The 25,856-nt window shown below is 31.8% G+C and overlaps 15 protein-coding genes and 3 non-coding genes across 18 annotated transcripts; 8 read left to right on the top strand and 10 right to left on the bottom strand.

Moving 5' to 3' along the window:
* The first annotated feature begins 294 nt into the window (after nucleotides 1–294).
* Nucleotides 295–380, top strand: ASCRUDRAFT_t15. Its single transcript has one exon. It is a non-coding gene; the product is annotated as a tRNA-Trp (tRNA).
* A 1,220-nt stretch (nucleotides 381–1,600) lies between these two features.
* ASCRUDRAFT_123968 (uncharacterized protein) lies at nucleotides 1,601–3,003 on the bottom strand. The gene has a single exon (XM_020188923.1). It carries the CDS (start codon nucleotides 2,781–2,783, stop codon nucleotides 1,653–1,655), a length of 1,131 nt encoding a protein of 376 aa, XP_020049092.1. The 5' UTR covers nucleotides 2,784–3,003; the 3' UTR covers nucleotides 1,601–1,652.
* A 116-nt stretch (nucleotides 3,004–3,119) lies between these two features.
* On the top strand, nucleotides 3,120–3,190 carry ASCRUDRAFT_t16. Its single transcript has one exon. It is a non-coding gene; the product is annotated as a tRNA-Gly (tRNA).
* Nucleotides 3,191–3,246: 56 nt separating this feature from the next.
* ASCRUDRAFT_74257 (DODA-type extradiol aromatic ring-opening family dioxygenase) lies at nucleotides 3,247–4,856 on the bottom strand. Its single transcript, XM_020192614.1, has one exon. The coding sequence runs from the start codon at nucleotides 4,383–4,385 to the stop codon at nucleotides 3,315–3,317; it is 1,071 nt and encodes a 356-aa protein (XP_020049093.1). The 5' UTR covers nucleotides 4,386–4,856; the 3' UTR covers nucleotides 3,247–3,314.
* A 189-nt stretch (nucleotides 4,857–5,045) lies between these two features.
* On the top strand, nucleotides 5,046–6,063 carry IRC25 (Irc25p). Its single transcript, XM_020192615.1, has one exon. The coding sequence runs from the start codon at nucleotides 5,214–5,216 to the stop codon at nucleotides 5,730–5,732; it is 519 nt and encodes a 172-aa protein (XP_020049094.1). The 5' UTR covers nucleotides 5,046–5,213; the 3' UTR covers nucleotides 5,733–6,063.
* On the bottom strand, nucleotides 6,056–11,861 carry ASCRUDRAFT_123984 (uncharacterized protein). The gene has a single exon (XM_020188924.1). The coding sequence runs from the start codon at nucleotides 11,495–11,497 to the stop codon at nucleotides 6,380–6,382; it is 5,118 nt and encodes a 1,705-aa protein (XP_020049095.1). The 5' UTR covers nucleotides 11,498–11,861; the 3' UTR covers nucleotides 6,056–6,379.
* Nucleotides 11,862–11,939: 78 nt separating this feature from the next.
* Nucleotides 11,940–13,799, bottom strand: HRD1 (E3 ubiquitin-protein ligase HRD1; the record flags this gene model as incomplete). Its single annotated transcript, XM_020190318.1, has 2 exons — nucleotides 11,940–12,137; nucleotides 12,636–13,799. The coding sequence occupies 2 exons, from the start codon at nucleotides 13,797–13,799 to the stop codon at nucleotides 11,940–11,942; spliced, it is 1,362 nt and encodes a 453-aa protein (XP_020049096.1).
* A 419-nt stretch (nucleotides 13,800–14,218) lies between these two features.
* Nucleotides 14,219–16,018, top strand: ASCRUDRAFT_74260 (mitogen-activated protein kinase HOG1). Its single transcript, XM_020192616.1, has one exon. The coding sequence runs from the start codon at nucleotides 14,504–14,506 to the stop codon at nucleotides 15,845–15,847; it is 1,344 nt and encodes a 447-aa protein (XP_020049097.1). The 5' UTR covers nucleotides 14,219–14,503; the 3' UTR covers nucleotides 15,848–16,018.
* Nucleotides 16,019–16,209: 191 nt separating this feature from the next.
* On the top strand, nucleotides 16,210–17,100 carry ASCRUDRAFT_54453 (60S ribosomal protein eL43; the record flags this gene model as incomplete). The annotated part of the gene is made up of 2 exons (XM_020191145.1): nucleotides 16,210–16,274; nucleotides 16,824–17,100. Coding segments are annotated over exons 1-2 (279 nt in total). The 5' UTR covers nucleotides 16,210–16,272.
* Nucleotides 17,101–17,473: 373 nt separating this feature from the next.
* Nucleotides 17,474–18,766, top strand: RPP1B (ribosomal protein P1 beta). The gene is made up of 2 exons (XM_020192617.1): nucleotides 17,474–17,655; nucleotides 18,419–18,766. Exons 1-2 carry the CDS (start codon nucleotides 17,542–17,544, stop codon nucleotides 18,629–18,631), a joined length of 327 nt encoding a protein of 108 aa, XP_020049099.1. The 5' UTR covers nucleotides 17,474–17,541; the 3' UTR covers nucleotides 18,632–18,766.
* Nucleotides 18,767–18,840: 74 nt separating this feature from the next.
* MAM33 (Mam33p) lies at nucleotides 18,841–19,906 on the bottom strand. Its single transcript, XM_020192618.1, has one exon. The coding sequence runs from the start codon at nucleotides 19,844–19,846 to the stop codon at nucleotides 19,010–19,012; it is 837 nt and encodes a 278-aa protein (XP_020049100.1). The 5' UTR covers nucleotides 19,847–19,906; the 3' UTR covers nucleotides 18,841–19,009.
* A 196-nt stretch (nucleotides 19,907–20,102) lies between these two features.
* On the top strand, nucleotides 20,103–21,194 carry ASCRUDRAFT_124044 (uncharacterized protein). The gene has a single exon (XM_020188925.1). The coding sequence runs from the start codon at nucleotides 20,216–20,218 to the stop codon at nucleotides 20,969–20,971; it is 756 nt and encodes a 251-aa protein (XP_020049101.1). The 5' UTR covers nucleotides 20,103–20,215; the 3' UTR covers nucleotides 20,972–21,194.
* Nucleotides 21,133–21,206, bottom strand: ASCRUDRAFT_t29. Its single transcript has one exon. It is a non-coding gene; the product is annotated as a tRNA-Val (tRNA).
* A 520-nt stretch (nucleotides 21,207–21,726) lies between these two features.
* Nucleotides 21,727–22,950, top strand: CDC3 (septin CDC3; the record flags this gene model as incomplete). Its single annotated transcript, XM_020190265.1, has 1 exon — nucleotides 21,727–22,950. A coding segment is annotated over one exon (1,224 nt), but the record flags the coding sequence as incomplete, so codon positions are not given.
* Nucleotides 22,951–23,782: 832 nt separating this feature from the next.
* On the bottom strand, nucleotides 23,783–24,183 carry ASCRUDRAFT_68621 (uncharacterized protein; the record flags this gene model as incomplete). The annotated part of the gene is made up of 2 exons (XM_020191552.1): nucleotides 23,783–24,133; nucleotides 24,163–24,183. The coding sequence occupies 2 exons, from the start codon at nucleotides 24,181–24,183 to the stop codon at nucleotides 23,783–23,785; spliced, it is 372 nt and encodes a 123-aa protein (XP_020049103.1).
* ASCRUDRAFT_158114 (L domain-like protein) lies at nucleotides 23,933–24,931 on the bottom strand (the record flags this gene model as incomplete). Its single annotated transcript, XM_020189379.1, has 1 exon — nucleotides 23,933–24,931. A coding segment is annotated over one exon (744 nt), but the record flags the coding sequence as incomplete, so codon positions are not given.
* On the bottom strand, nucleotides 24,590–25,694 carry ASCRUDRAFT_158124 (L domain-like protein). Its single transcript, XM_020189380.1, has one exon. It carries the CDS (start codon nucleotides 25,403–25,405, stop codon nucleotides 24,935–24,937), a length of 471 nt encoding a protein of 156 aa, XP_020049105.1. The 5' UTR covers nucleotides 25,406–25,694; the 3' UTR covers nucleotides 24,590–24,934.
* Nucleotides 25,442–25,762, bottom strand: ASCRUDRAFT_79448 (uncharacterized protein; the record flags this gene model as incomplete). Its single annotated transcript, XM_020194379.1, has 1 exon — nucleotides 25,442–25,762. The coding sequence occupies one exon, from the start codon at nucleotides 25,760–25,762 to the stop codon at nucleotides 25,442–25,444; it is 321 nt and encodes a 106-aa protein (XP_020049106.1).
* Nucleotides 25,763–25,856: the final 94 nt, after the last annotated feature.

Below are 25,856 nucleotides of genomic sequence, written 5' to 3' on the forward strand. Positions count from 1 at the left end.
GCTGGGTGTATGATTTACACAGAAAGAGTCAGATTGTATGGTTGTAGTTTGGTTTGATTCTGATAACAGAGGTTTCTTTTCCAGACCTCAATCTGTTGTTCAAAAATTAGTTTGGAAACAAAGGTTTTCTCTGAGTCAACAGTAGCAAAACATACTAGTTCCGAAACAAAACCTACTACGAAATACTTTGAATTATTATGTTACCATTAAAACATTCATACACAACAAAAACCTGAAGAATGTGCGTTCATAGAAAGTGCTATATAAACCGTAACAATTAAAGTTCTACAATTCGAAGCGGTGGCTCAATGGTAGAGCTTTCGACTCCAGTTCTTTGAGCAGCGATCGAAGGGCTGCAGGTTCAATTCCTGTCCGTTTCATTTCTTGCTATTTTTTATAAGTTTGAGAAAGTGTTAATTATTATCCTTACTATGGATTGAAATATAACAGGTATCACAAATAAAAGCTTGCACCACACAGCATAGTTTTTCCAGACTCTGGTCTTTTGTTGGTACTTTTAAGTGAAGAAAGTTATTTTGTTGTCGAATAATTGAAGGCTTTGCGGATAATTTCGGAAAAACACAGAAAGAAACATGCGCATTTCTGCATAATATATGCAAACTTCAAACTAGGTTTGTTTAAGTAACCGAGTTTGTTCACATAAAAGTATGTTCATTTCTCTAATGCGATATTAGATGAAAAGGTTGATTGAATGCTTTGTCTACAAAGATTGTAGAACTCATATTACAACTCATATGACCTTGATGTCAGGTGATTTTTGCAGAGTTTCATGAAACAGCACTAATAATTCAAATAATTAATTTTGTGTTTTCTTTAGCATCAGATATTGTCATGACAATACAGTAGTCAAGCTATCAACAAACAGTAAATCCAAATTTTTTTGAATTTATGCTTTCTAAAAGAGCTTGAAACCATTCCCAACTGATTTTAGTAAAAAATTTTAAAAAGTAATGACTCCTTAATCAAGTCATTGAATTTTGATGAGTTAAGGTGAAGACTCTAAATAATAGGAAATTAAATTTATTAAAACAAGTAACTGAATAAATTGGAGATAATAGACAAGTTAAAAATAATCTTATATAATGCTACTTTGTAATCTAGTAAATTATCTGATGTAAAAATTTAAAACTTAAGTTTATCAACCTTTTCAAAAGTTTTGTAAATTTGGTAACAATAATTTTGAATAAAACCAAAAATTTGATGCTTCAAAAATCATTTATTTAATTTTAAGTTTGAAATTCTGTTTACATATTTTACTGTAAAATTTAATAGAAATTAAATTGATTCAATCACATTTATTTGCATATTTGAGTTAATTTAATAGATTTCAAATATAATTAATTATTAAACGTTAAGAAAAATCAAATTCATCGACATTAAATGCTTATCAGTTTCGAAAAGTTTAAATAAGTGAGTGGTTTGAAGGACATTTGTTGTTTTCAAATTTGTTTAAGTTTATTGAATTTAAAAAGTTTTCCTGAATCGACTGAAAACTATAAATATAAAACTAAAATTTATATTGAATAAACACATTTAATACATTTAAAAGAAAACAATTATGAAACCAAAAGTTAAGTATAGTGAGCTAGATGGTAATTGTGAGAAACCAAGCAAACAAAAAGCTAGAGTAATTAAAAGATTAATTTAGAATCAAATTCATTTTTTTCGTTTGGATCGACCATTTGGAATAAAAATTCTATGCCAAAATCTTCCAATGTGTATTTCTTAAATATGAAATCAAATTCATTTTTATCATTAATTTCATTGGTATTTTTGTTATTTTTATTATGATAAATTAAAGATTTTATTATAATTTTAACCAATGAAAACGTTGTAAATTTTTGATTTTTTAATTTTTCAATATTTATAATGAAATTTAATTTCAAATTTTTATTGCGGTTTATATTCTCATTATAGTTTTTTCCAGCTAATTTATTTAAAGATTTATCAAATGTTGATGAGTTTTGAGTTGGGATTAATACTGAAATACCTAGTTTTTTATTTAACTCATTAATTGGATAAAGAGAAAATTTAAAATTAAAGGGAAAAGATTTATGAGACAAATTTTGCAAATGATATTTGTAATAGCTGATTCCAATATCCTTGATTGTTAGCTTATTTTTATCAACCAAGCTATTATTTTGATCAAACTTTTGAAAGTTTATTATTTCAAAACCTGTTTTTCTTTGTAGTAATGAAAAAGTGGGATTAACATTGTTTTTTGTATAAGAGTTGGTAAAGAAATAGTTATACTCATTTTCATCATATTTATATCCCAAAACATAGTCATAATCATTATTGAAATTTTTATTAATATTTTCAATTACACCTCTCCTAGGATCTGTTTCGGTATAATAATAATCATAATAGCCGTAAATAAAAAGAGAAGTTTGTGCTATACCAGTCATTAAAGACAAAGTAAAAACTACTATATTGCAACCACAAATAGCTAATGATAATGCTGAAAACACCATGATGGAACCACAAACCCCTAGAATAGCACCAAAGGAAGATATAACAGTGGCATATGCTGGCAAAAGCGACAATGTAGCCATGAAGAGGTCTCTTGAAGAATTAAAGCCAGAAACAAAAACAACATCATTTGTGAGATTATAAAATTGTTTGAGTTCAGTGTGTTTATCATTCAGAAGTATTTCATTCTCAGCTGTATCATTGGAAGTGCCATTGGTGGTATAATTTTTTATTTCAGTTGAAACAACTATAATAAATAAAGCGCCGAAATAAATAAAAAGTCTCATCATGTATTAACAATCAACTGTTTAGCTTTAAAGTTCCTAGATATATCAAAAACCAATAAACTTGAACAATCAGCCTTGACAATTACTGATGAGTAAAAACTCTACAATAAAAAATAAAAAAATTAACAAACTGAAAACTTGAATCGCCCAACTTGAACCATTCTCTCTGAGGACCATCTACGAAAAAAACCATCAAAGCACAATAAGGATATTTTTTTGATTTTTGATGTAAATTATAAAAAAACAAAAAGTCCAGTTTTTTTGTCTCAACCACAGAGAAACAAAAAAAGTATAAAACCAAAAGTATAAAGGTATTTGAAAGCCTAAAGGCAGAAGGCGGCGTAAGTGGTTTAATGGTAAAATTCAACGTTGCCATCGTTGGGCTCCCGGTTCGATTCCGGGCTTACGCATTCTTTTTTGCAGAATTTTTGATACCAGTGCAAATAGAGCAAGTTTCAGAACCTGGAGAGCTGAAAAGAAGTGAAAAATGTGTATTAGTTATGCAATCTATGTAAATACTTGAGTCAGCTTATATTATAATTGAGCGTCGCTACGAGGTGAATTGAACTCATAGATATTCCATCCCAAACTATCAACAGATTTGGTGTATCTTTCCTTTACTGGATCATTTCCAGCAGCACCAGCAGCAACTATAATGGGCATAAAGTGTTCCAACGTGGGATGAGAAGAAAACAATAGATTTCTTGATTTTTGGTCATGAAGAATATTTTCAAATGCATTCAATCTTTCTCTTCCCTCTTTATTTTCGGTTAATAATTTTGTCAATAAACTATTGAAAGCTGGAGTATATTTCATATATTCTCTTCCATAATATTGAGCCATACCCATCTCTCTTAGGTTGTGAACTGACATTCCTGAGCAAATGATTAATCCACCTTTTTTTCGTAATTTGGATAAAACTTTGCCCATTTTATAATGATCTTTAAAACTGTTGGGGGTACAACTTAATAATGAAATTTGAATCAAAGGCATTTCCAAATCCCAAACCTGGTCTTTTGGTTTATTTTCTGAAAATGCAACTTTAAAAGGAACCCAAACACCATGGTCAATTCCTCTTTTAACCAACGAGACATTCAAGTTATTTTCTTGGAATAAAGATTTGATTTGTTCAGCCAATTCAATTGAACCCTTCGAATGGAATTTTTCTAAATACATATGATTTGGGAATCCATAAAAATCATAAATTAAAGGTAGTTCGTCATTTGATAATTTTCTGTTATCATCACCGTTGAAGTTTGATTTTGATTTTGATGAAAATAATCTTGAGCCTGACCCAAAGGAATTTGAATCTCTTGACGATGAAAAAAATTCTGAATTAATATCGGGAATACCAATTTCAAAAGTTTTATTGGAATTTGATTCCCAATGAGCAGATATTGAAACAATGAATTTTGGTTTAATCTTATTAATTATATTTTTACCGATCTTTTTGGTTTCTCTCCATGCACCAACGTCTCCACCAAATTCAGTCTTTTCATACATAAAAGTTGGACCACCATGACTGAGAAAATAGACTGGTGTTGGATTATTGATAAAGTGCTCATCGTCACCATAAACAATTGGATTAATATTAGAACTGACCATTTTATCACTATTACTATTACTATTACTATTACTATTACTATTACTATTACTATTACTATTACTGTTACTGTTACTGTTACTATTTATATTGCTCTTATCGGTATTATTGAGACTATTTGAGTTTGAAGACAGATTGAATAAATTGTTGAAAATTGAAAAACCCTTTCCTGAAAAGCTTCTTGCTGAAAGCCCAGTTGTTGAGTTGGATGATCTTCTAAATAAAGATACACTTATAGGTGTAACAAAACGATTTGTTAGCAAGTTATTTAAATATGGATAAAACAATGCGATTAATAATACTATTAAAACAGTTATAAAGTACATAAAACTTCGGTTCTGAAACTGAAGTGATCTCATTAACTTTCAATAAAACTGCTTATTACTGATTTATCTCATACAGTATTTATCCGCTATGCAAAGAGAACAGTCAAGAACTCAAGATCTTTATATATTCTAGATACTCATCTTGAAATAGTTTATTTTATCTACTATTGTCTCACCAAAACCTGGAGATTACTAAAGCTTACAAATGATTCGAAAGCAAAATTTGGCTGATAAACTAAAAAATGAAGTGACCCATTCAACTGGCCTCAGCTATTATCTAAGAATTTGAAATCAAAAATTCTTATAAATCAATAGAAAAGAACCTTGGTTTGGGCTCGAACCGCTGCTGCGTAAATCAACAGTCACTGCAGTATATGCATATCCAAACATACAAATACATACTCACACTTCCGAATGCGCGCGTAACGTGTAAGGAATTTGCGTCTTCAAAATCAACAGTTGAACGATTTTTGAGCAGCAAATTGAGAAGTCGAAGGTTGTGAAATGAGCTCAAACAGTTTTGAGTCTTCTTTGAAAACAAAGTCAAAGGTAATTGACCAGTCCAATGAGTTGAAAGTTCAATTGAATCTGTTTTCGAACAAAATTATCATTATCGTATCCTACAATGGAGAAATTGATTCAGCCTACCATTTGAAGATTCCAAACTCAGCTTCCATATCCTCCTACAGTTCATTGGATTATGACTACTTGAGAAATGATAATAATGATGGTTCCTCTGACGATCTTGACGCTTTAAATGAGGATTTCAATTATATATCGATAAACACAATGCCAGTTTGTCTAATGGGCGATCCAACAAATCTTAAATTACAAATTTTGTCAACCCAAGTTTTAAAATTAATGATATCTCTAAATAAGAATGAGTCAAGAAATATTATAATTCAATTGAGTTCAAAAATATTCAAGGGCTCATATAAAAACAAAAATGATGTTACTGAAATGGATTTTGATGTCTTATATCAAGTTTTGGATCTATTTAAACAGTGCTATTTATCAAAATAATTATTACTTTTTGATTATTATTGTAATTAAAATTTTCTATTTTTGATTTTCGGTAAATATTATATATACTATATCTTTTGGTTTTTAATAAAAAAAAAGGTTATAAGACAAACCAAACTGCTCAATTCATTGGATAATTTTTCTATTTCAGCTCTAACGCTAGATTTTTGAATCATGAGCAAAACTATCACTCAAAAATAACAGAAAGATGAAAATGGCACTATTAATAAAAATATTATAAAAAGAAAAAAAAGTAAAATTGAAACTTGAAAAGAGAAATAACTTAGAAGTCAATTAATCAGAATCACCAAAAATACTAAAATACTAAAATATAAACTAAAAATTAAAAAAAAATAAAATAAAAAAATAAAATAAAAAACTTAATAAAATTAATAAAATGAAATCATGATGCAGTGAAATTATAAAAAGGTTAAAATAAAGTAAATAAGATATAGATATGGTTGTGATATGTTTTTATTTTGTTTTCCAGATTAATATAAGGATAATAAAGAATTTTTGTGTTTAGAATTTATTTACTTTCTGATTAAATAAAATAACTTGTAGTACTAACAAAAAAAGGGTAAAAGAGATTGTTTACAACATTATATTGAAAATATAATAAATGAACATCATCGAGTGGATAATAATTAACCAGTGTACCCATAATGCATTAATTCATCTTGTGATTGTTCTGGATATTGTTGACCTTGATATTGCTGGTTTTGATACTGTTGATTTTGGTATTGCTGATTTTGGTATTGCTGATCTTCATATTGTTGATTTTGATAGTGCTGTTCTTGATACTGTTGGTCTTGTCCATAATATTCCAGATCTTCTTCTGGTTCTTGATTATTGTCATTCTCATAATAGACTTCATAATTTTCTTCCATAGTTTCCTCATTGACAGGGAATTCAGCTTCCTGATTATTGTCCTCTTTTGTATCTTCATCATTATTTTGATCTTCTTCCAATGATTGCAAATAGATACTATAGTTTACCAAATTTAAATATGCGTACATAAAGTTTGATAACAAAACCTGTTCTCTTATTTCTCGTTTTGGATTTGTTAATTTGATATGTGCCAATCTATAAATTGCCCGCTCTACATGAACAGGAAATCTGTGATCAAACATAATAATACTGGAATGTGTTAATGGAGGTAATGGGAAGCCAAAAGCAGAGTCAGTTTTGAAAACCGTTTGATTCGGTTTTGCATTTTTATCTGCCTCAAATTCTTCGAGAGTATATTTTTTTAATTTGTCTTTTTTTTCAGGAACTTGCAAAATTTCATCAACAGCCTTTTCTTTTTCCACTTCTTTTTCTTTCCCTTTCTCATTTTCATTTTCATTTTCATGTTTCTTCTCCTTCTCTTCCTCTTTCTCTATTTCTATTTTTTCTAATTTTTTATTGTTATCCACTTCTTTTCTAACGTTAAAAGGGTGTTGTTCGACTGCTTGTTTAACGGTTTCTTTTTTTATATACTCTTCAACGTCTTTCTCTTTATCTCTTTTTTTTTGTTTTGATGGCTTTTTAGAAATTCCTCCCGAACTATTTTTTTTCTTTAATTGAACTGGTTCCCCAAGAACAGGAGAAACCTTAGAGGATTCCTTACTAACCTCAGCTGCAGGTTCAAGATGTTGATCTCTTTGCTTTGAATTTAATGTTAGAACATTATCAATCAAGGGTTGATCTGTAGTCTTTTGTTTTCCTTCAATAAATTCATTTGAATGTTTGGAATTGGCTGAAGTACTTGAAAAATTTTCCTTGTCACTCCTGTAATTATTTGAGTATTGTTGCAAAGATTCTTCAAAAGAATTTGCAGTGGGACTTAAAATCACTTGAGATGGTAGAGGATTGGATTTTTCCTCTTTAGAAGCAGAATTAATTCTATACGCCCCAGCCAAGTTCTTATTGGATTTTTTCTTAAATAAGTGAAAAATATTTTTATTTTCTCTTTCTTTATCTTCATTTGGAGAATTAGGTGAGCTAGAGTTACCCATTAAAGTTAAATCATTAGATTGTGATCTAGAAACATCTGAATTTGAGGAATGTAGGCTGTTATTATCAAGTTCATTAATCAAATTTTCAGTTGGAGAAAGCTCAGCTTTTGATGAACCACCTTTTAACCATGCACTTAAACTATTCTTCCTAACACGACGTCTAGGTTTGCTTGGAGCAGATAAATCTGGACTTGAATTATTATTATTGATATTGCTGCCATTGTTATTATTTGAATTGGAATTACTATCAAAATCTAATGTTTTATAAGATTTTTTCTTTTTCGATTGCTTTGCACGATCGGATTTCGAAGACGAAAGATTCGGAGAGGATTGGGAAAACGAGCCGGCAGATTGCAATTGAGGAGATTTAGATGATCTTTGCTTTTTATTATCAATAAACGCTTGCAGCATTTGTGGCAGTGCTTGTTTTAATTTCTTTGAGGTTGATTGAGCTTCATTATTTTTATCTAGTTTGGGTTCAGTCTGAAAAGTAGGGTTAGACGACTGATAAACCTGCTGTTGCGAAAATTGGGTTTGAGAAGGTGAGGGTGATGTGGATGGAGAGGTTATAATAACTTGTTGGGAAAACTGTGGAGATGTTTGTTGAGATTTTTGTAGATTATTGTATCTTTGAAAATTCGAGAAATTTGAATTGTTTTGTAACTGCAACTTTTGTGGTTTGATATTTTTTTGTTTATAGTTGCGCAGATCATTTGAAGAAGAATCTTGAGGTTGAAAGCTCTGGAATCTTGCAGCTTCTTGAATAGGAGGAGATTTATAGTCCCTCTTTCTTGGCGATTGTTGAACTTGATTCATCAATTGTTCTTGAGTTAATTGGTGATTTCTTTCATTGTGCAAGTTCTCCTGTTGAGGATAATTCTGTTGAGAATGACCTTTTTGAGAATAAATTTGTTGGTTTTGATATAGAGATGTCTGTGGTGTTTGTGTATTTTGAGGATATGATTGTTGTTGAGAAAGGTTTTGCTGAGCATATTGACTTTGAGAGTACTGTTGTTGATAATTTTGCTGATGGTTTTGGGATGCTTGTTGATTTTGATTTTGGTGTTGTTGTTCAGGAATATTTTGAGGTTGAGCCTGCAGTTGAATTTGTTGTTTCGGTGGAGATTGAGTTTGATGTGAGTAATTAGCTTGTTGGGGATGTGATTTTTGAAATTGTTGTTGATTTAATTGAGGTGACAGTCTTTGCAGAGCAGTTTGAGGCAGTGGTGGTTGATTAGGGTCATTAGTACGGTGATGGTGACGATGATGATGGCGGTGTCTTTGTTCTTTGACTTCAAAAGTCTTTTGATCTTGATATTTTTGTTGTTGTTGTTGTTGTTGTTGCTGTTGTATATAACGTCTACCACTATCTAAAGACGAACGACCAGAGGGTATTTTTTTCTGCGAAGATCTTGATTGAGATTGAGATTGGGGTTGAGATTGGAACTGTTGTTGTTGGTCGTGTTGTTGTTTTAATTGTTTCTGTCTTTGCAACTGGTTTTGATGAATAATATTTTGAGAGTGAGAAGGTAGAGGATGTCTTTTTAATTCGTCGCTTGCTTTTTTCAAGCTTTTATTTTTATTGAGATTTGGAGAATGAGGTGAAGCGTTGGAATCGATTGAATAATTTTTTGATTTTGAGGAGTTGTTTTTTCTGTAAGTTGTCCATTTACTTCTTTTTAAGGTTGATTCGTTTGATGATAAAACAATTGGGTTATCCATATCGTTATCTGAGTCTTCGGCGGTGTTTTCGTTAACGTTTTTATTATAATTGAAAGAAGATTTTTCCAAAGAGCTTAGGGATTGAGATCTTCTGTTTCTTAAAGTGAGAGGGTTTTTATGGGATTGGAGTTGGGCAGAAGCAGAAGCAGAAGCGGATGACGATGAGGAAGTTTTTGAAGGCAAAGAAATGCAAGAAGAAGAGTTCTGATTTTGGAAAACAGGGGAGTGGTTAATCTCTGGAGAAGAGTATGTGTTGTTGACTGGAGAGCCTTGTGAATCTGAGGAATCAATGGTGTCAAATTGGTCATTATTTGGGGTACAGTCTTCGTTATTGTAGGAGTTAGCAGTGGTGGTGGTGATGATGGGGGTGTTGTTGTCGTTGTTGTTATTTTCAATTTGATTGTGTTTGCTATTGTTGTAGTAGTAATTTGAATGGTTTGAGTTGATTGAAGATAAATCGGATTTGTAACCGATGTTTGAAGTAGACAAAGTTCTGGCCAAAGTGGCAGCGTCAGTAGCAGTTAAGCCAGCGATTTCAGATAATCTTTCCAATTCATCAGTTAAATCCTTTAGAGAAGGTTGGGAGTCTGATTTGAAAGATAGCAATGTATTAGATAGAGTGGAGTCGTCATCGGTTGGATTGTTGGGTGTGTTAGTGGAGTTTTTATCAGTAATCTCGATGTTTTGGTTGGTTATTTGGTTATTGTCGTTGTGATAATTTTGGTTAGTATCGTTAGCTTGGTTGTTGTTGTCATTATTTTCTAGATTGGCAGTGATTTCAGCTACAGTTGATTGAACATGTTTTTTGAAATTTTCTGGGTCAATAGCAGGATGGGAACTTGCTGGGACCCATAATAGTTTTTTAGTATCTATAGAAAAAGATTTTGAAGAAGGACCAGACAGGGATTTTCTTTTAATTTTAGTTGAAATAGATTGGTTATTTTTGTCGTCATTTTGATGGTTATTTGGAGAAGAGGAAGAGGAAGAGGAAGAAGAAGAGGAAGAGGAAGAGGAAGAGGGAAATCTTTTTTTTATGAGATTATTGTCGGCTAAGATTATATCTTCAGAGTCTATGTTAAAAGATAGCTGAGATAATCTTTTTTTGTTATTATTATTGCTGTTATTGTTTTTGCTGCTGTTGTTGTTGCTGTTGTTGTTGGTGGTGCTGAGTAGAGAGTTTAGACTTGAGATACTACTTCTTGGAGAAGTTGAAAGAAGTTGATCATTTAAGGTATTGCTGATGTCATTATTTGAGTGAATATTTGAGTGTATGTTGTGGTTATTTAGGTCTTGGATTTGATTGTAGTTTGAGTTGAAGTCCTTTTCTAGGGATAGATCAGGGTCCCCAGAGGAAGTGCTTGCGCCAATACTTAGACGTTTAAGATTTCGAACTAGGTCTCTTTCTTGTTGAACGACTTCAGCAGCGAGCTCAGTGTTTGATTTCCTAGAGGATTTTCTCTTTGATTTTGAGGTGATTCGTGAAGAGGAGGAGGAGGAGGAGGAGGATGGGGAGGAAGAGGAAGCAGAAGCAGGAGGGTTTGAGTTGTAATTTTGGCCCTGGTTTTGGTTTGAGATTGAAGTAGAGGTGGAATGGTAGGAAGAACGAGAGGAAGAAGAAGAGGAAGAAGCAGGAGCAGAGTAAGGGTTGTAGGAGGTATAAGAGTTGTAGGGATTGATTGGTTTTTTGTTGATATGATTTGAAGCAGAAGAAGGAAGAGGAATTGAATGAGAACGTTGTTTAATTTTGAATTGATGAGGGTAGATTGGGTTATTAGGTTGCAGGACTCTTTTCATTGTTGAGTAAATAACTGGGGATGAATTGGTATTAACAAAATTATTATTATTTTTACTATTTTTACTATTGTTATTTTTATTGTTGATATTAATATTATCATTGTTGATAATATTACTATTATTGCTAATATTGATAATATTAGGATTACCACTGCTACTATTGCTAGTATTAATTGTATTGTTAGTATTGTCGCTACTCATATTATGGAAATTATCATGGCTAGTGCTATTGTTGGTGTTAATTGGCATAAGTAGAACAGTGGAAACTCAAAGAAACCAGATATTCCGTAAACCAAAAAGAAGAGCTCGTCAACAATGAAGGAATATCGAGAGAAAGCAGGCACTGGATCTCAGGTGGATAATAAATAAATACCAGATATTGGATTATGTTGGAGTTGCACGCCAGGCAAAGACAGAAATCGCAACGGTTCGTTTTTCAGCCCAGAATGAAAAAGCGTAAAACAACGCTGCAAAGAAAGTAGAAAAAGAAAGGTCGGCCAGGACCACCGCCACGGAACAGGTGCTCGACGCAGCACAGGTACCGCACTCCTGCTCCCTCGCACCGGAATGCTGAACCACGCTCGTGCTGCGGTGGTGCTGCGGTGGTGCTGCGGTGTGCGCGGTGACGCCGGCAGGTGCGGCTGGACCAGACCTGGGGTAGCGTCTCATCGCCAGCGCGGTCTAGACCGTCTCACTCCTTCTTCAAGTGGACCCAGCAGGAGTCGCTGAGCGCCACCTCCCACTCTGCCTCCTCTGCTTCCCCTGCTTCTTCTATTTGTGTGGTCTGTGTTGTTTCAGAGGTCTCGCCCACACGCCCGATAGTGCCTCTATTTGCACGACGAAGCGGAAGGATGGTCCAGTCTGGTGGTATTAGAGAGTTTTCCGGCAACTCTAGAATGTAGTCTTCGGATTCGCTTGAACCTATGATTGCGTTTAACTCCTCCTCTGTGGCATTATCACTTATAACATTTATGGCCTTTACAACACAGATTTTCTTGCTTTCATAGCTTGAATTAGTGTCAGCCTTTATATCATCAATAGCCTTTGTAGCACCGGCGTTAAAGTTGTTATTTGAGGTTTTAGTGTTCGCAGATTTTATAACATTTATATCCTTTAAGAGAAGATGTTCATCACTTTCATTCCTTGAAGTAGTTGTAGTGTTGGTAAAATTGTGATCGTTATGGTCATTATGGTCGTTATTTGAATTTATAGAAGTATCATTGTGATTATCATAAGTATTATTATCATTAATTGGATTATTAGTATTAGTATTATCAATTGGGCTATTAGTTATTGGGTTATTACTTATTGGATTGTTAATTATTGAAGTATTAATTGAAGTATTAATTGAAGTATTAATTGGAGTATTTCTTGCAGCATCTGCTACAGCATCTCTTGTAGCGTTTCTTGTAGTGTCTCTTGGTGCTGCTGAATCTTGAAAAACTGGAGCTCTACACATAGGACACCTCTGTGATCTCTCCAACCAATTTTTCAAACAGCCTAAATGGATAATATGCCCACACTTTAATAATTTAGGATACAACCTTGTTCCAGTTGGTATATCGATAGTTGTCATATCGTCCCGACAGATTATACATAAATTATCATGATTTTTCAACTCTTCTTCGGTTGCATCTACTAGACATGAATCCAATTTTTTACTGTTCTTATTAAACTCAATAAACTGCTTGGTCTTCTTAATAAACCTCGACAAACTCAAATAAAAGTCGCGGATTAAATGTAGCGGGAAGTTATACGGATCAATCAATAACAAAAACAACAAAATATATGTCAACGACCTTAAAAACAAATGCACAATCTCAATTATATGCAAATAAAATGACTTTTCCTCCAAACTCTCTTCATGTGGATGATTGATCAAATAAACAATCTCCACCAAATTAATTAGACTCTTTAAAATATAGTAGATTATCTCAATAAACAACAAAAAAAATTCAAAGGAGAAAAATATGAAGACATTGGTAGAATTCTTAAATGACTGGTTTATACAAAATCCTATCAACTTTAAATCAACGTAGATCATTAACATAACAACAATGCTTATCCGATTGATAAATAGCTTTTTGAAAATTTTAATAAAACTAACCTCGTACTCTTCATCTTGGTTTTCAATATTATTAATTGTATTGTTTGGCTGATACATGAAATTGATCCGATCAAACAATATCCAATGGAACACTTTAACAAACAATAATAACGCCGTGAAAAAATTAATCAAAATCCCATACTCGTTTCGAAATGTGGCCAAGGAGATAAAACTATTTGTAATCGATATCCAGAGCCTTTCATATATATGCTCAATCTCAATCAATCTCAATGATGCTCCGAAAAATATTATCTGCAACAACCGGACGATCAATAACGAATAAATTATAACAAAATTTGTCAATATAATCAAATTAAATCCCTGAGACAAATATGTAACTGCCTGGAAATAATTCGGATGACTATTGAATCCATGGTAAATACAACTAAACGCAATTACGTTGCTCACCACAAAATATATCACAATCTGCGACTTATGATTCATCAATGAGTATCACTGTAGTTTGAAGACAAGAAACGAACCTATTACCACTACTGATAACAATGATGATACCTCAATGATAACACCCACCTATAACGGCTCTTTATCGTTGTTAAAGTGCTTTGCTAAGTGCACATGATCTCTTTGTCGCCACCTTCTCGGACCGTTCATTCAGATATCTCCGGAATGACGTAACAATCAGCTTTCCGTCCAAAGCTCCACCCTTGCTCGTCCAAAACCGTTGCTGCACCTGCACCAGCGGCACAGAATCCTCACCGGGAGCCTTTCAGTATGCGCACCACCCCGACGGTGCTACGTAATGCGCTCTGCTTGTTTTGCTCGTACGGCGGTTGCTTTTTCCTCCACTCCACCACCATCTCTCCTCCAATATATATTGCTTCTGTATTGCTTCGATATTGTTGCACAGCTCAAGAAAAAGAAATAAGAAATAACATATACTCACCTTCTTCCAATAGCCCTTTCTTGCTTCTTGCCATTAGCTTTTATCTTTACTCTAGCTTTGTCCAATTAATTTGTCATCCGCCCCTCGACTCCTACTCTGATCAAACAAAAGTCTATCGCGTGTATCACCAACTGAGATCACATTTTAATTTCAACTTTACAATCATATAGTTACATCTGCTATTATCTTTTACTACTTATTGTCGTAATTAATCCGCAAATCCACTAATTCCATCTTTTCCATAATGAACTTAGAAGATCCTGTTCAATTCAATATCAATAACAATACCACTTCTAATACCACTAATCCTAACCCTAACCCCAACGCCATCGCTATTGATCACAACATCAATAACCAAATCGATCCTTCTCAACCCTTACCTCAAAATGGAAATGATCTCTTAGACTATCAATACAACTATGCTGACAATTTCAATAAGGATAAAATTTTTGGAACATTGTTTGAAACTACAAAGAGATACACTGATTTGAACCCGGTTGGTATGGGTGCCTTCGGTTTAGTATGTTCCGCTACTGACTTGAAATCAAATGAAAAAGTCGCTATCAAAAAAATATCAAAACCTCTATCAACTGAAATCTTAGCAAAGAGAACTTATAGAGAGCTAAAACTATTAAAAAATTTAAGACACGAAAACTTAATTTGTCTTAACGACATCTTTTTCTCTCCCTCAAGTGACATCTATTTTGTAACCGAATTACAAGGTGCAGATTTATTAAAACTATTAAATACAAGACCTCTAGAGCCCCAATTTATCCAATATTTTATCTACCAAATTTTAAGAGGCCTAAAATACATTCATTCTGCTGGTGTTATACACAGAGATTTAAAACCCTCAAATATTCTTATAAATGAAAATTGTGATTTGAAAATTTGCGATTTTGGTTTGGCTAGAATCCAAGATCCCCAAATGACTGGTTATGTATCAACAAGATATTACAGAGCTCCAGAAATCATGCTAACTTGGCAAAAATATGACACTGAAGTTGATATTTGGTCAACTGGTTGTATATTCGCTGAAATGGTCGAAAATAAACCTTTATTTCCCGGTAGAAACCATGTTGACCAGTTTTCTATAATAACTGAATTACTAGGTTCTCCTCCACAAGATGTTATTGATACCATATGCTCAGAAAATACTCTTAGATTTGTGAAAAGTTTACCAAAAAAGAGTCCAATCGATTTATTTGAAAGATTTAACGACAAATTATCTAAAGACGGTATTGACTTACTATCAAAAATGCTTGTCTTTGACTCAAGAAAGAGAATTAATGCCACTGAAGGTTTATCCCATGTTTACCTAGCAAACTATCACGACCCGGATGATGAGCCTGAGGCCTCAGAAAGATTTGATTGGAAATTTAATGACGCCGACTTACCTATTGATACTTGGAGACTAATGATGTACAATGAAATTGTAGATTTTAATAACCAAGCTTATCTCGATACCATAGGTAATTATGATGATAACAACAATAACAATATAAATATAAATGATAACATGTACAATAATGAGGATCCTCAATACTATTCATCAAATCAATACAACAATCCTTACGCTGCTCAATAGTATCACTTGTTTTAATTAAAATACATTCCACTATTAGAATTCTTTCTTGTTTTCTTTTCTTCTTTTTTTTTCAAATTCGGATTTCAATTACTATAATCTAAACCATCTATTCAACTTCTTTATTCTCTGTCTCTCTTATCATCTATCTATAACTTTAATTCCCAACGAAAATCTCGTTTCTTCAAACTTAAATTCGTAGAGCCCTGATTTAAATTAAAGCCCTCATAAATTAGGGCTTTTTTATTTCACGTTTTCTCTATAAGGGCTCTTGAACCTTATCACAACCGCGAGGGTAACACATTGAATAGTTCTTATAATTTTTTTCAACCCATCTGAAATATACAAATTGTTTTATCTTTCAACTCGAGTTTTCATAATTATCTACAACATCAAGTGTATAATCATAAAACAGCAATATTACAAAAATGTATGTCAAAATTAAAGAACTCTGGTTAAGATAATGCAGATGCATAATCTAATTGAAATTGATTTTACTGCATTGAAAAGATTAGAAACAAATTGGAAACGAAAACAGAGAAGAATATTGCTTATAAAAATTGTATCAATTTAATCAACATTCAAAGAATCTGAGAAATATTCAATTAAATTTTATCAAATATTATTTCAAAAAACAATAATTTAATAAAATTAATCTGTTAAAGACATGAAAATAATATAATTAAATTTAATCTTTAAAAAAATACACTTATTAATTGGCTAAACTTTCTAAATATACATTCGATTTTCTTTATTCCTGGACAAGTCGTATTAAAATTAAAATATCAATTGAATTTCTTAAGAACGGTTTAACTATACTTTCAAAGCAATATTTTCAACCAAATCATATTTAATCTAAAAGTTCAATATTCAAAAATTACAGTCATATTGCAAATTTAAAATGAAACTTCAATATCATTAGCCCTTTGAAAACTACGTAATTTTTCATTTTTCTAACATTTTTTTCATTTTTTAATAGGACTAAAAGAACAAAGAAAGTTGGAATCACCGGTAAATTTGGTGTTCGTTATGGTTCATCATTAAGAAGACAATGTAAGAAATTGGAAACTCAACAACATGCCACCTACGATTGTTCCTTCTGTGGTAAAAGAACCGTAAAGAGAGGTGCTGTTGGTATCTGGAGTTGTAGATCATGTAAAAAAACTGTCGCTGGCGGTGCTTACACTGTTTCAACTGCTGCTGCTGCCACTGTTAGATCCTCAATCAGACGTTTAAGAGAATTGGCTGAAGCTTGAATTATTTATAATCTTTTTACAATTATAACAATTATATTATGTATTTTTTAGTAGATTTAATGGTTTCAAGTTTTCATCTAATTTGTTTGATAATAAACTTGTTTGTAGTTTCTCCAGCTGTATTATCGTATCAGCATTTTATCTAATTATTGCTTCTGCTTCTGCTCCTGCTCTGCTTTTGTTTCCGTTGTTCCACTACCGGTAATGTTGGATGGTAACGGTTATGAACCATTTTACATCCTGCATGTGGTACATACATTATACCACCATATATTCCAATGTGACTGCTTTCTTGTCTAGATCACGCTTTTCAGCACTTCTCTTTCTAGTGTGGAGTATGTTGATAGAACAATCATATAGTATGAGCACGACTGTCTGTAATAGCATCTGTAGATATCTTGACCATATCCCAAATCTAATAATCTATAATAACTGGAAACAATGTCTGAAGCCTTTGTATCATACGCTGCTTTAATTTTAGCTGACAGCAAACTTGACATAACTTCTGCCAACTTGGGCAGTTTGATCAAAGCTGCTGGTGGTTCAATTGATAAAGTAAGTGATGATATTAACTATCTTTAACCAATTTTAGTTTTAATTATATTGATAATCACGATCAGAATTTTAAAAATCAAATAAAACATTAAAAAAGATATTTATTTTATTTGATATTGAAGCAATATTTGATATTCATCTGAAAAGTTCAAAAAGCCTTTAAAGAATTATAACAAAATTATTGATAATAATTTTTACAAAATAAGAGGAGCATTTTACCTCAATTTATATAAAAATTATGGTGATATGATAATAAGAGTTCAACATGTTTTTAAAATATTTTTCTTTGTTTTAAAAAAAACATTAGTATAATAATTTAATATTAAACTGTTGAATAGTCCCGAAGAGATATAAATTGAAGTGAAATAATATCAATTACAACAGCAAAAAATATTAGAAAAGCATTAATATTTTGACTATAAGAAATCTATAATATAGGTATATTTAAAATATCAGCAAAGAATTAATCAGTTTATAATCATATTCATAGTGTTCATAATATTCCAAAGACAATTATTAAAAAATGGATATTTTTAATTTCAAGTGATATCATTGAATAGAAAGTAATAAAATATAAACATTGAATTGGCTAATTAAGAATCAAGTCAACATTCTAACTTGATATAAATAGGATTTGAAAATTTAATTAAATCAAAATTATTGTTAAATCTTTTTATTGTCATATAATTAAAGCGGTTATTTTTCCTTTTTTTTTAATTGGTTATTAAAATGAATACTAACAAATAATTGAATTTTACTGCAGGTTTGGACCGATGTTTATGCTAAAGCCTTAGAAGGCAAAGATTTAACTGAAGTATTATATTCTCTTGCTGCTTCTGGACCAGCTACTGGATCTGGAGCTACTACCGGAGGTGCTTCAACCGAAAGTGGTGCTTCCGAAGAAAAAGCTGCTGAATCTGAATCTGAAGAAGAAGAAGAATCTGACGACGATATGGGTTTCGGATTATTCGATTAGATTAATTTGCATTTCATTACAAAAATTACTACTTTTTATAATAAGTCTATATTAATTTTGTTTAATTTAATTTAAATCACTTTAATACGATTTGATATAATTTACACAGTAAAGCGTCAGTAGAAAGTAATATCTAAATTATAAATTTATGAAGCAGATATCCAATATATAACAAAGATAAATACAAGAAAATATTGACAATTATAGAGTATAAATCAATCAATAAATCGATGAGATTAAATAAGGTAATTAAATAAAGCAGTTGAAAAAAAGACGGGGAAGAAGTAAAAAAAAAAGCTATAAACAAGAATTCATATAATTGATATCAATAAATAAAGATAGTGTTATTGTTGTTATTTTAGTTAAAGATTAATGGATTTATTGATAAAATTGTTTTAATTTTTTCAACCAGCTAATATATTCAGTGTTTTCTTTAGTTTCAGAATAGTAGACAAGAAATTCAGATAAACTTTCATTCAAACCTCTTTTTCTCAAGTAAGACTCAATAGCGAATTGTAAATCGTTATCCAAGTTGGAGAAAGCAGGACCAAGGTAAGGAGGATCCTTTCTGTTAGGGACAATATTTTGAGCTTCTTCAGCGGTTTTATATGGAGTTAAAGAGCTAATCATAAAGTCGACTTCGCCTAATCTGAATTGAACATCATAGGCTATAGCGGTTTTGTCTGATTTCTTTGTGATGATAATGTCTAAATCAGCATAAGATTCTTCAAAAGGATCCATGTAGTCATCTTCACTTTTTTCAGGGTCACTTTCCCCATTTTCGTCAGCTAAACCATCTTCACCAAGGTAGTCAGGAGATAAACCGAGCTCAGCAATTTCACGAACAGAGAAGTTGATTTCGATGATTTCATCGTCAGTTTCTTTGATTAACGAAGAACGATCACTGCCCTCTTTTTCAATCAATTTGAAACCGGAGTTCTGAAGAAAAGTTGGAACTTCGGAGTGAGATTCACCTGCTTCACTTGCTTCGGATGTTTCTAATGTGAGTTCGGAATCTATTATGTTTACCAACTCAGGATTTTTAACAACGGTGGCATTATTTGAAAGAATGTTATTATAAGAGGAAAAATATCTAACGGATGAAGAAGCAATGGAAGGTTTTGGTAAAGCCTTTAATAAAGTGAGACGAGAAGCAGCAAAGACTGGTTTGGAAGCAGCTCTAGAGGCAAAACGAGTAACAGAACGAGAAAGCATTTCGGTTTGGTATTATTAGAGAATTAATAAGATTGATGAAGAACTAGGAGTGTTATTCAGATACGTTCTTATAGTCTTCTTGGTAAAAAAAGACAAAAAAATATAAAAATTTTTCTTTTGTGAAAAATTAAGAAAACCGAAACATGTGACTTTAGGCATACATCCCCGTGAAAGTGGGATAAACGCGCGATTTTGAGCAGCGGCCAATGGACGTTGATTTGATTACGATTTGAAATTGTTCATTGATAGAAAGTGAAGGAAGCAGTTCGATAAACAAGAAGACAAGAAGACAAGAAGAGATTGTTCAGTTGGAACAGTGCTAATATAGAGGTGGAATTTTAGCTGGAGACTCGCGAATCAGTGTTGAAGATGTATCGTTTAGGTAGTTCACTCAGACAAGCGTTGAAGATTGGAAACGCCAACTATAACAAGAGATTTTTTTCGTCGAGCATAGGATTGAGAAAGTTCAATCTTGAATTAGAGACCGAGATTCGAGGCATACTTGATTCATTTCCATCGGCATCTAAATTGTACCAAAATCCTGATGGAAGTCCCCGAACACTAGAAGAGGAAGAATTGAAGAAACTAGGGAAACTTTCGGAGTTGATCAGTAAAAGAGACTTGAAATTTGTGGATGAATGGTTGTTAAGCTCCAAAGAATCGAGTTTGTTCTACAGTAATTGTCAAGACTTAGCAGGATTGGTTCCCTCGTACGATCCAGAATCCAGTGGGAAAATCATAGATAAAATTCCATATGAAGATCCAGTTTCTAAAGAAGTTAAATGGAAAATTGTGAGAGAAAAGAACCAAGAAGGATGGGAGTTCCCCTCGTATTACGTTTTTACGCCATTGGCACTATCGTTGCTATTGGTCATGTACTTTAAACAGGATGAAGGTATTGAGACATGGGCAAAGAATGAATTGAGATTGAGAGCCCAAGAAGCACACGAGGGATCGACAGCAAAGGCAATAGAGTCGCTTAGAGATGACAACAAAACCCCAGAGGAAATAAAAGAAAGAGATGCCCTCATTGTGGAAAGAATCATAGCTGGGGACTACGACAAATTGGCAGGCTTGAAGATCAAGGCCAACACACTTGTCGATATCAAGGACATAACAAACTGATACGACTAGTCGTATTCAAAGAATATATTCCTGTGATTTTCTATAACTATGTACTCAATACACGTCTTACAACACACCACAGCATAAACTCCCAAGCTTCAATTCCTAGCCATCCAGCAAAAGCTACAAAAGCTGCACAAACAACAAAAATGCAAAAAGATTGATTTTGCCCAGGATCGAACTGGGGACGTTCTGCGTGTTAAGCAGATGCCATAACCGACTAGACCACAAAACCAACTCGTACAAGCTGGTCCTTTTGTGTATATTTGGCTCTTTTTGCTCAGTGAACATTCTTCTTCATTCCTCACAGCTGTCTTTTCTGTTTCAGTTTCAGTTTCTCCTTCACTGTTTTGCCTCTGTTCTTTCTTCTTTGCTTCTTTTGCTTCTTTTCTTTCGCTTCTTTCCTTCGCTTTTCTTCACATTCATCTCAATTTCTATCGCTCATTATGGCTGCTGTTGGTAAGTTGCGCTTTTTTCCCTTTTATCGTTTTATTCAATATACATTCCCATTTGATCTTATCTGATCCTATTTGCGATCTGGTTAAATTTCACCTTTTTTTCCTTTTTGCTCGAGTTTCTTTCGTCTCTCTGCCATCCTTTTCTTTTTTTGTCTTTTAGTCGTGTTTTACTAACTTTTGATTTGATAACCAGTTGAAACTATTAAAGAAACTGGTTTAGGTTCAGAATCTTCAAGCTACGAAAACGTTGAATCTCTCAAGGATTCCTCTCCTATCAACCCTGACTCCACTTCTCAGCAAAACATCAAGATAATTCGCCGCAAGTTAAATGGCTTTGTAGGTTTTGCTAATTTGCCCAAACAATGGAACAGAAAGTCAATTCGTCGTGGTTTTAACTTCAACTTTATGATAATTGGTGAAAATGGTCTAGGTAAAACAACTTTGGTCAACACTCTATTCAACAGATCTTTATTCCCTGAAAAGGACCCAAAGGATCCTGCTTCTGAGCCCCCATCTTCTGTTGAAATTGAAACTGTTAGTGCTGACATAGAAGAAAATGGCGTTAAATTACACTTGACCGTAATTAGCGCTCCAGGCTTTGGTGATGCAATTAATAATACTGATTCATGGCAACCAATCGTTGATGAAATCGACCAAAGATTCAATACTTATCTTGATGCTGAAAACAAAATCAATAGAACAACCATCATCGACAACAGAATCCACGCCTGCATTTATTTCATCGAGCCAACTGGCCATTGCTTAAAACCTCTCGATATAACCTTTATGAAAAACGTCCACACTAAAGTCAACTTAATCCCAGTTATAGCAAAATCAGATACTCTCACTGAAGAGGAAATCGCTTCTTTTAAACAAAGAATCATGGAAGACATCAAAACTCAAGGTATAAACATCTTTTCTCCTCCAAAATACGAAAAAGATGACGAAGAAACAATTTTAAATACTCATGAATTAATGTCCAAGGTTCCCTTCGCTGTTGTCGGTTCAACACATGTTCTACAAACTCCCGACAAGAGGGTTGTTAGAGGCAGATCCTACCCTTGGGGTGTCATCGAAGTTGATAACGAAGATCACAACGACTTTATTAAATTACGTCAACTATTAATCAGAGATTACTTGGAAGAATTGCGTGAAACAACCGCTCACATCCTTTACGAAAACTATAGAACTGATAAATTATCCTCCTTGGGTATCAAACAAGATAACTCTGTCTTCAAAGAATTCGACCCTATACAAAGAGCTGAAGAAGAAAAGAACCTACACGCCGCAAAATTAGCTAAAATGGACCAAGAAATGAAAACCGTTTTACAACAAAAAGTAGCTGAAAAGGAAAAGAAATTACAAAAATCTGAAGCTGAATTGTTCTCAAGACATAAAGAAATGAAGGACAAATTATTAAAACAAATCAAAATCCTCGAAGAGAAAAAACGTCAATTGCAAGCCTCTCAAAGACCAACTCATTCCGAGCAACCTAAAGGTCGTAAAGGTTTCTTACGTTGATAATGGTCTCTTTTAAAGACAAGCAAACAAAATGAAAAGAAAATCGATTCTTATTCACTTCAAATCATTTGTTCTTTGACATTATTTCATTTATATATATAATGTTAATACTAACGTGAATGATTTTTTATTTAACCCTATTTTACCCCATTTTCTTTTATTATTTTCTTTAATTTTATTTTCTTTTATCTTTAGTTATTACCTTTTTAGTTACTACTATTTAATCTTTAATTGTTTAAATTTTCATCTTTTTAATTTAACTTTTTAATTTAATTTTTTTAATTGTTTCATTTTTTTTTTTTTTATTTTCTCAACAAATATTTTGAAGATTGAATTCTTACTTTCTTCCTTTATTTAATTGTGCTGTTTTTAATTTTATTCTCACCCTTATCTTATCTTATCTTATAACTTTTAATATTTTTTTTATATTTTAATCGTTTACTTGTTTTATTTTCCATTTCTCATATATATGTTTATCAGTTTTTGTTTTTGTATCAATTCCCAATCTAAAATATAAAATTATAACTATAATTATAACTATAATTAAATTTAAATTTAAGAGAAAAACACATTCAATTAAAATCTTTATACTCAATATTACTTTTTTCAACAAAATAAATAAACCATTGATCGCAATTTTTTATTAAAAAAACGATGTTTTAATTCACACATCATTACTACACAAATATATTATAAACAAAATAACGTCACAGTAAAAAAGAAATAAATAAATAAAAAACAAAACCAATTATAATACAAATTTAATCAAACGCTGTCAATTGACTCAAATGTGCTTTATAATACCATTAAGATAAAAATACAACTCTGATATTCAATTGTCGTCAATTTTTTGAGATGATAAATCGCTCTCTTGTTCTGTTTCAAAATGACTTATTATAAGCTCCTCAATAGCTGGCGATAAATACCTTAACCATTTTGCATCCTTTAATTTATTTCCATCGAAATTAAGAATTTTAAGTCGTGGGAAGACATAGATTTCATTGGATTCAGGATTAACAAAATCAATCTTTTCAAGTTTGTTGGAATTTAATGTCAATATTCTTAAATGTATTAGAGTATCTCTTTTAATTTGAAGAGAAATTAATAAGTTTTTAGATAAATCTAATCTTCTTAATTGAGACAAAGAGCCACCAGTAATTTTCAAAACTTCAATTTTATTTGACTTTAGAGATAACGTTTTTAGTTTATTACAATTGGTAAAATTTCTCTCATTTAATTAGGAAATTTTATTAAAGCCTAAATAAAATTTCTTTAAATTTGCCAAACAATCAAAGTTTTTTAAAATTTTCAAAAAATTATGCACCAAATTTAAATAATATAAATGATAAGAACGAACATTTTCATCAATGGAAAAGTCATGAATTAAATTTACAGATGAATCTAAAAATTTTATTTTTCGAAAAGATTGGGATAAATGAAAACTTGATAATAAATTACGTGAAAGGTTTAAATATTCTAGATTTATTAGAGTTGATAAATTTTCCATTTTAGTAATTTGGTTGGTTGATAGGTTAAGAGATTTTATGTGAATAAAACTTGAAAAGTTTTCAATTTTTGAAATATAATTTTTAGATGAGTTAATGTGAGATAAGTTAATTAGATCAAAAGCAAGATGAAATTTTTTAATTCTATTAAAGGATAGGTTTAACTCCAATAAATTATTCAAATTATTCATGTTTTGTGAGTTATTCAAATCAATCAAATTAGTTAAATACGAGATTCTATTATGAGATAGGTTTAATTTAGTAAGTTTTGGTAAGTTTAATTTTGAGAAATAGACAACAGTTATCAGATTTGAGGATAGATTTAAAAGTGATAAATGATTTAGATCAGATAAATTTTCAATTTTTGAAATGTTGTTTTTCACTAAGAATAGTTTTTTTAGGTTAACTGGCTTTGATAAGTTAGTGATGGCGTCAATGATATTATGAGATAGAATTAAAGTGGATAGGTTGACTAGTTGTTATAAATTTCGAATGAAAGAGATTCTATTGAAAGATAGGTCAAGATACTTTAAAAAAGTCAAGTGATTTAAATTTTTAATGGTAGATATTTCATTAAAGGATAAATCTAGATGATTTAGATGGATTAGGTATGATAGGTTTTTAATTTCCCTAATTTTGTTATTCCCTGGGAATTTTCCTGAAATGATTAATTTTTGCAAATGGTATAGAGTCGATAAATTTTGAATAATGGTGATGTTGTTTTTTGAGAAATTCAAGACTTTTAGATTTCTCAAGTTGGGTAGTTTATAAATTTTAGATAAATTTGATTTTGTGATGTTTAAATGAGTTAGATTCAAATGGGGAGAAAGTAGCACAAAATTTGAATTTGACGGGTTCCAGCTCGAGTTTGAATGTAATTTTTTCAAGTTGGAGCATTTAGTTAAATTATGTAAATAAGAATTGAGAGTTCTAAGAAGTGAAAATTCCATATAGAATCTGAACAGTGATAATGGGTCTGAGTTCAATTAGGTGAACAATTCAATTAGATTGTTCAAAGGGAGAATTGAAGGATTTGATTCAAAATTGTCAAATAAGCATATGGAAAGAGTTTTAATGTTTGTCTTTGGAATTGGGAAACTTTCTAAAAGATAAACGTCTTTAGTGGTGAGGCTGTTTGCAAATAGCCTAATATCCAAAGTGTGTGTATTTAAAGAATTCTGTTGAATATGCTGCAAATCGCTGGAAATGATTAGGACTTTTGTTCTTTGGTTGTGCTTGCTGTGGTTTTTATTCAAGATAGTGTGTGAGGAATATAATTTCAGTGAGGCCATATTTCCAATGACCATGATATAATGCAACGAGAATAGCCAAAGTTTGTCGTTGTACAAGTAGAAGAATATTTTCTGGATTAAACCATAGGGCAAGTCGACAAAGGTGGTT

The sequence above is a fragment of the Ascoidea rubescens genome, assembly GCF_001661345.1.
Source record: "Ascoidea rubescens DSM 1968 unplaced genomic scaffold ASCRUscaffold_2, whole genome shotgun sequence".
NCBI classification, from domain to species: Eukaryota; Fungi; Ascomycota; class Saccharomycetes; order Ascoideales; family Ascoideaceae; genus Ascoidea; species Ascoidea rubescens.

Bases quoted from the DNA above. Each gene is read 5' to 3' on its own strand.
- ASCRUDRAFT_74257 (XM_020192614.1), bottom strand. From the start codon at position 4,385: ATGGTCAGTTCTAATATTAATCCAATTGTTTATGGTGACGATGAGCAC.
- ASCRUDRAFT_158124 (XM_020189380.1), bottom strand. From the start codon at position 25,405: ATGGAATTTTCACTTCTTAGAACTCTCAATTCTTATTTACATAATTTA.
- ASCRUDRAFT_123968 (XM_020188923.1), bottom strand. From the start codon at position 2,783: ATGATGAGACTTTTTATTTATTTCGGCGCTTTATTTATTATAGTTGTT.
- ASCRUDRAFT_74260 (XM_020192616.1), top strand. From the start codon at position 14,504: ATGAACTTAGAAGATCCTGTTCAATTCAATATCAATAACAATACCACT.
- ASCRUDRAFT_124044 (XM_020188925.1), top strand. From the start codon at position 20,216: ATGTATCGTTTAGGTAGTTCACTCAGACAAGCGTTGAAGATTGGAAAC.
- IRC25 (XM_020192615.1), top strand. From the start codon at position 5,214: ATGAGCTCAAACAGTTTTGAGTCTTCTTTGAAAACAAAGTCAAAGGTA.
- RPP1B (XM_020192617.1), top strand. From the start codon at position 17,542: ATGTCTGAAGCCTTTGTATCATACGCTGCTTTAATTTTAGCTGACAGC. The intron at 17,656-18,418 runs GTAAGTGATGAT...ATTTTACTGCAG, and splicing joins CTGGTGGTTCAATTGATAAA to GTTTGGACCGATGTTTATGC.
- MAM33 (XM_020192618.1), bottom strand. From the start codon at position 19,846: ATGCTTTCTCGTTCTGTTACTCGTTTTGCCTCTAGAGCTGCTTCCAAA.
- ASCRUDRAFT_123984 (XM_020188924.1), bottom strand. From the start codon at position 11,497: ATGCCAATTAACACCAACAATAGCACTAGCCATGATAATTTCCATAAT.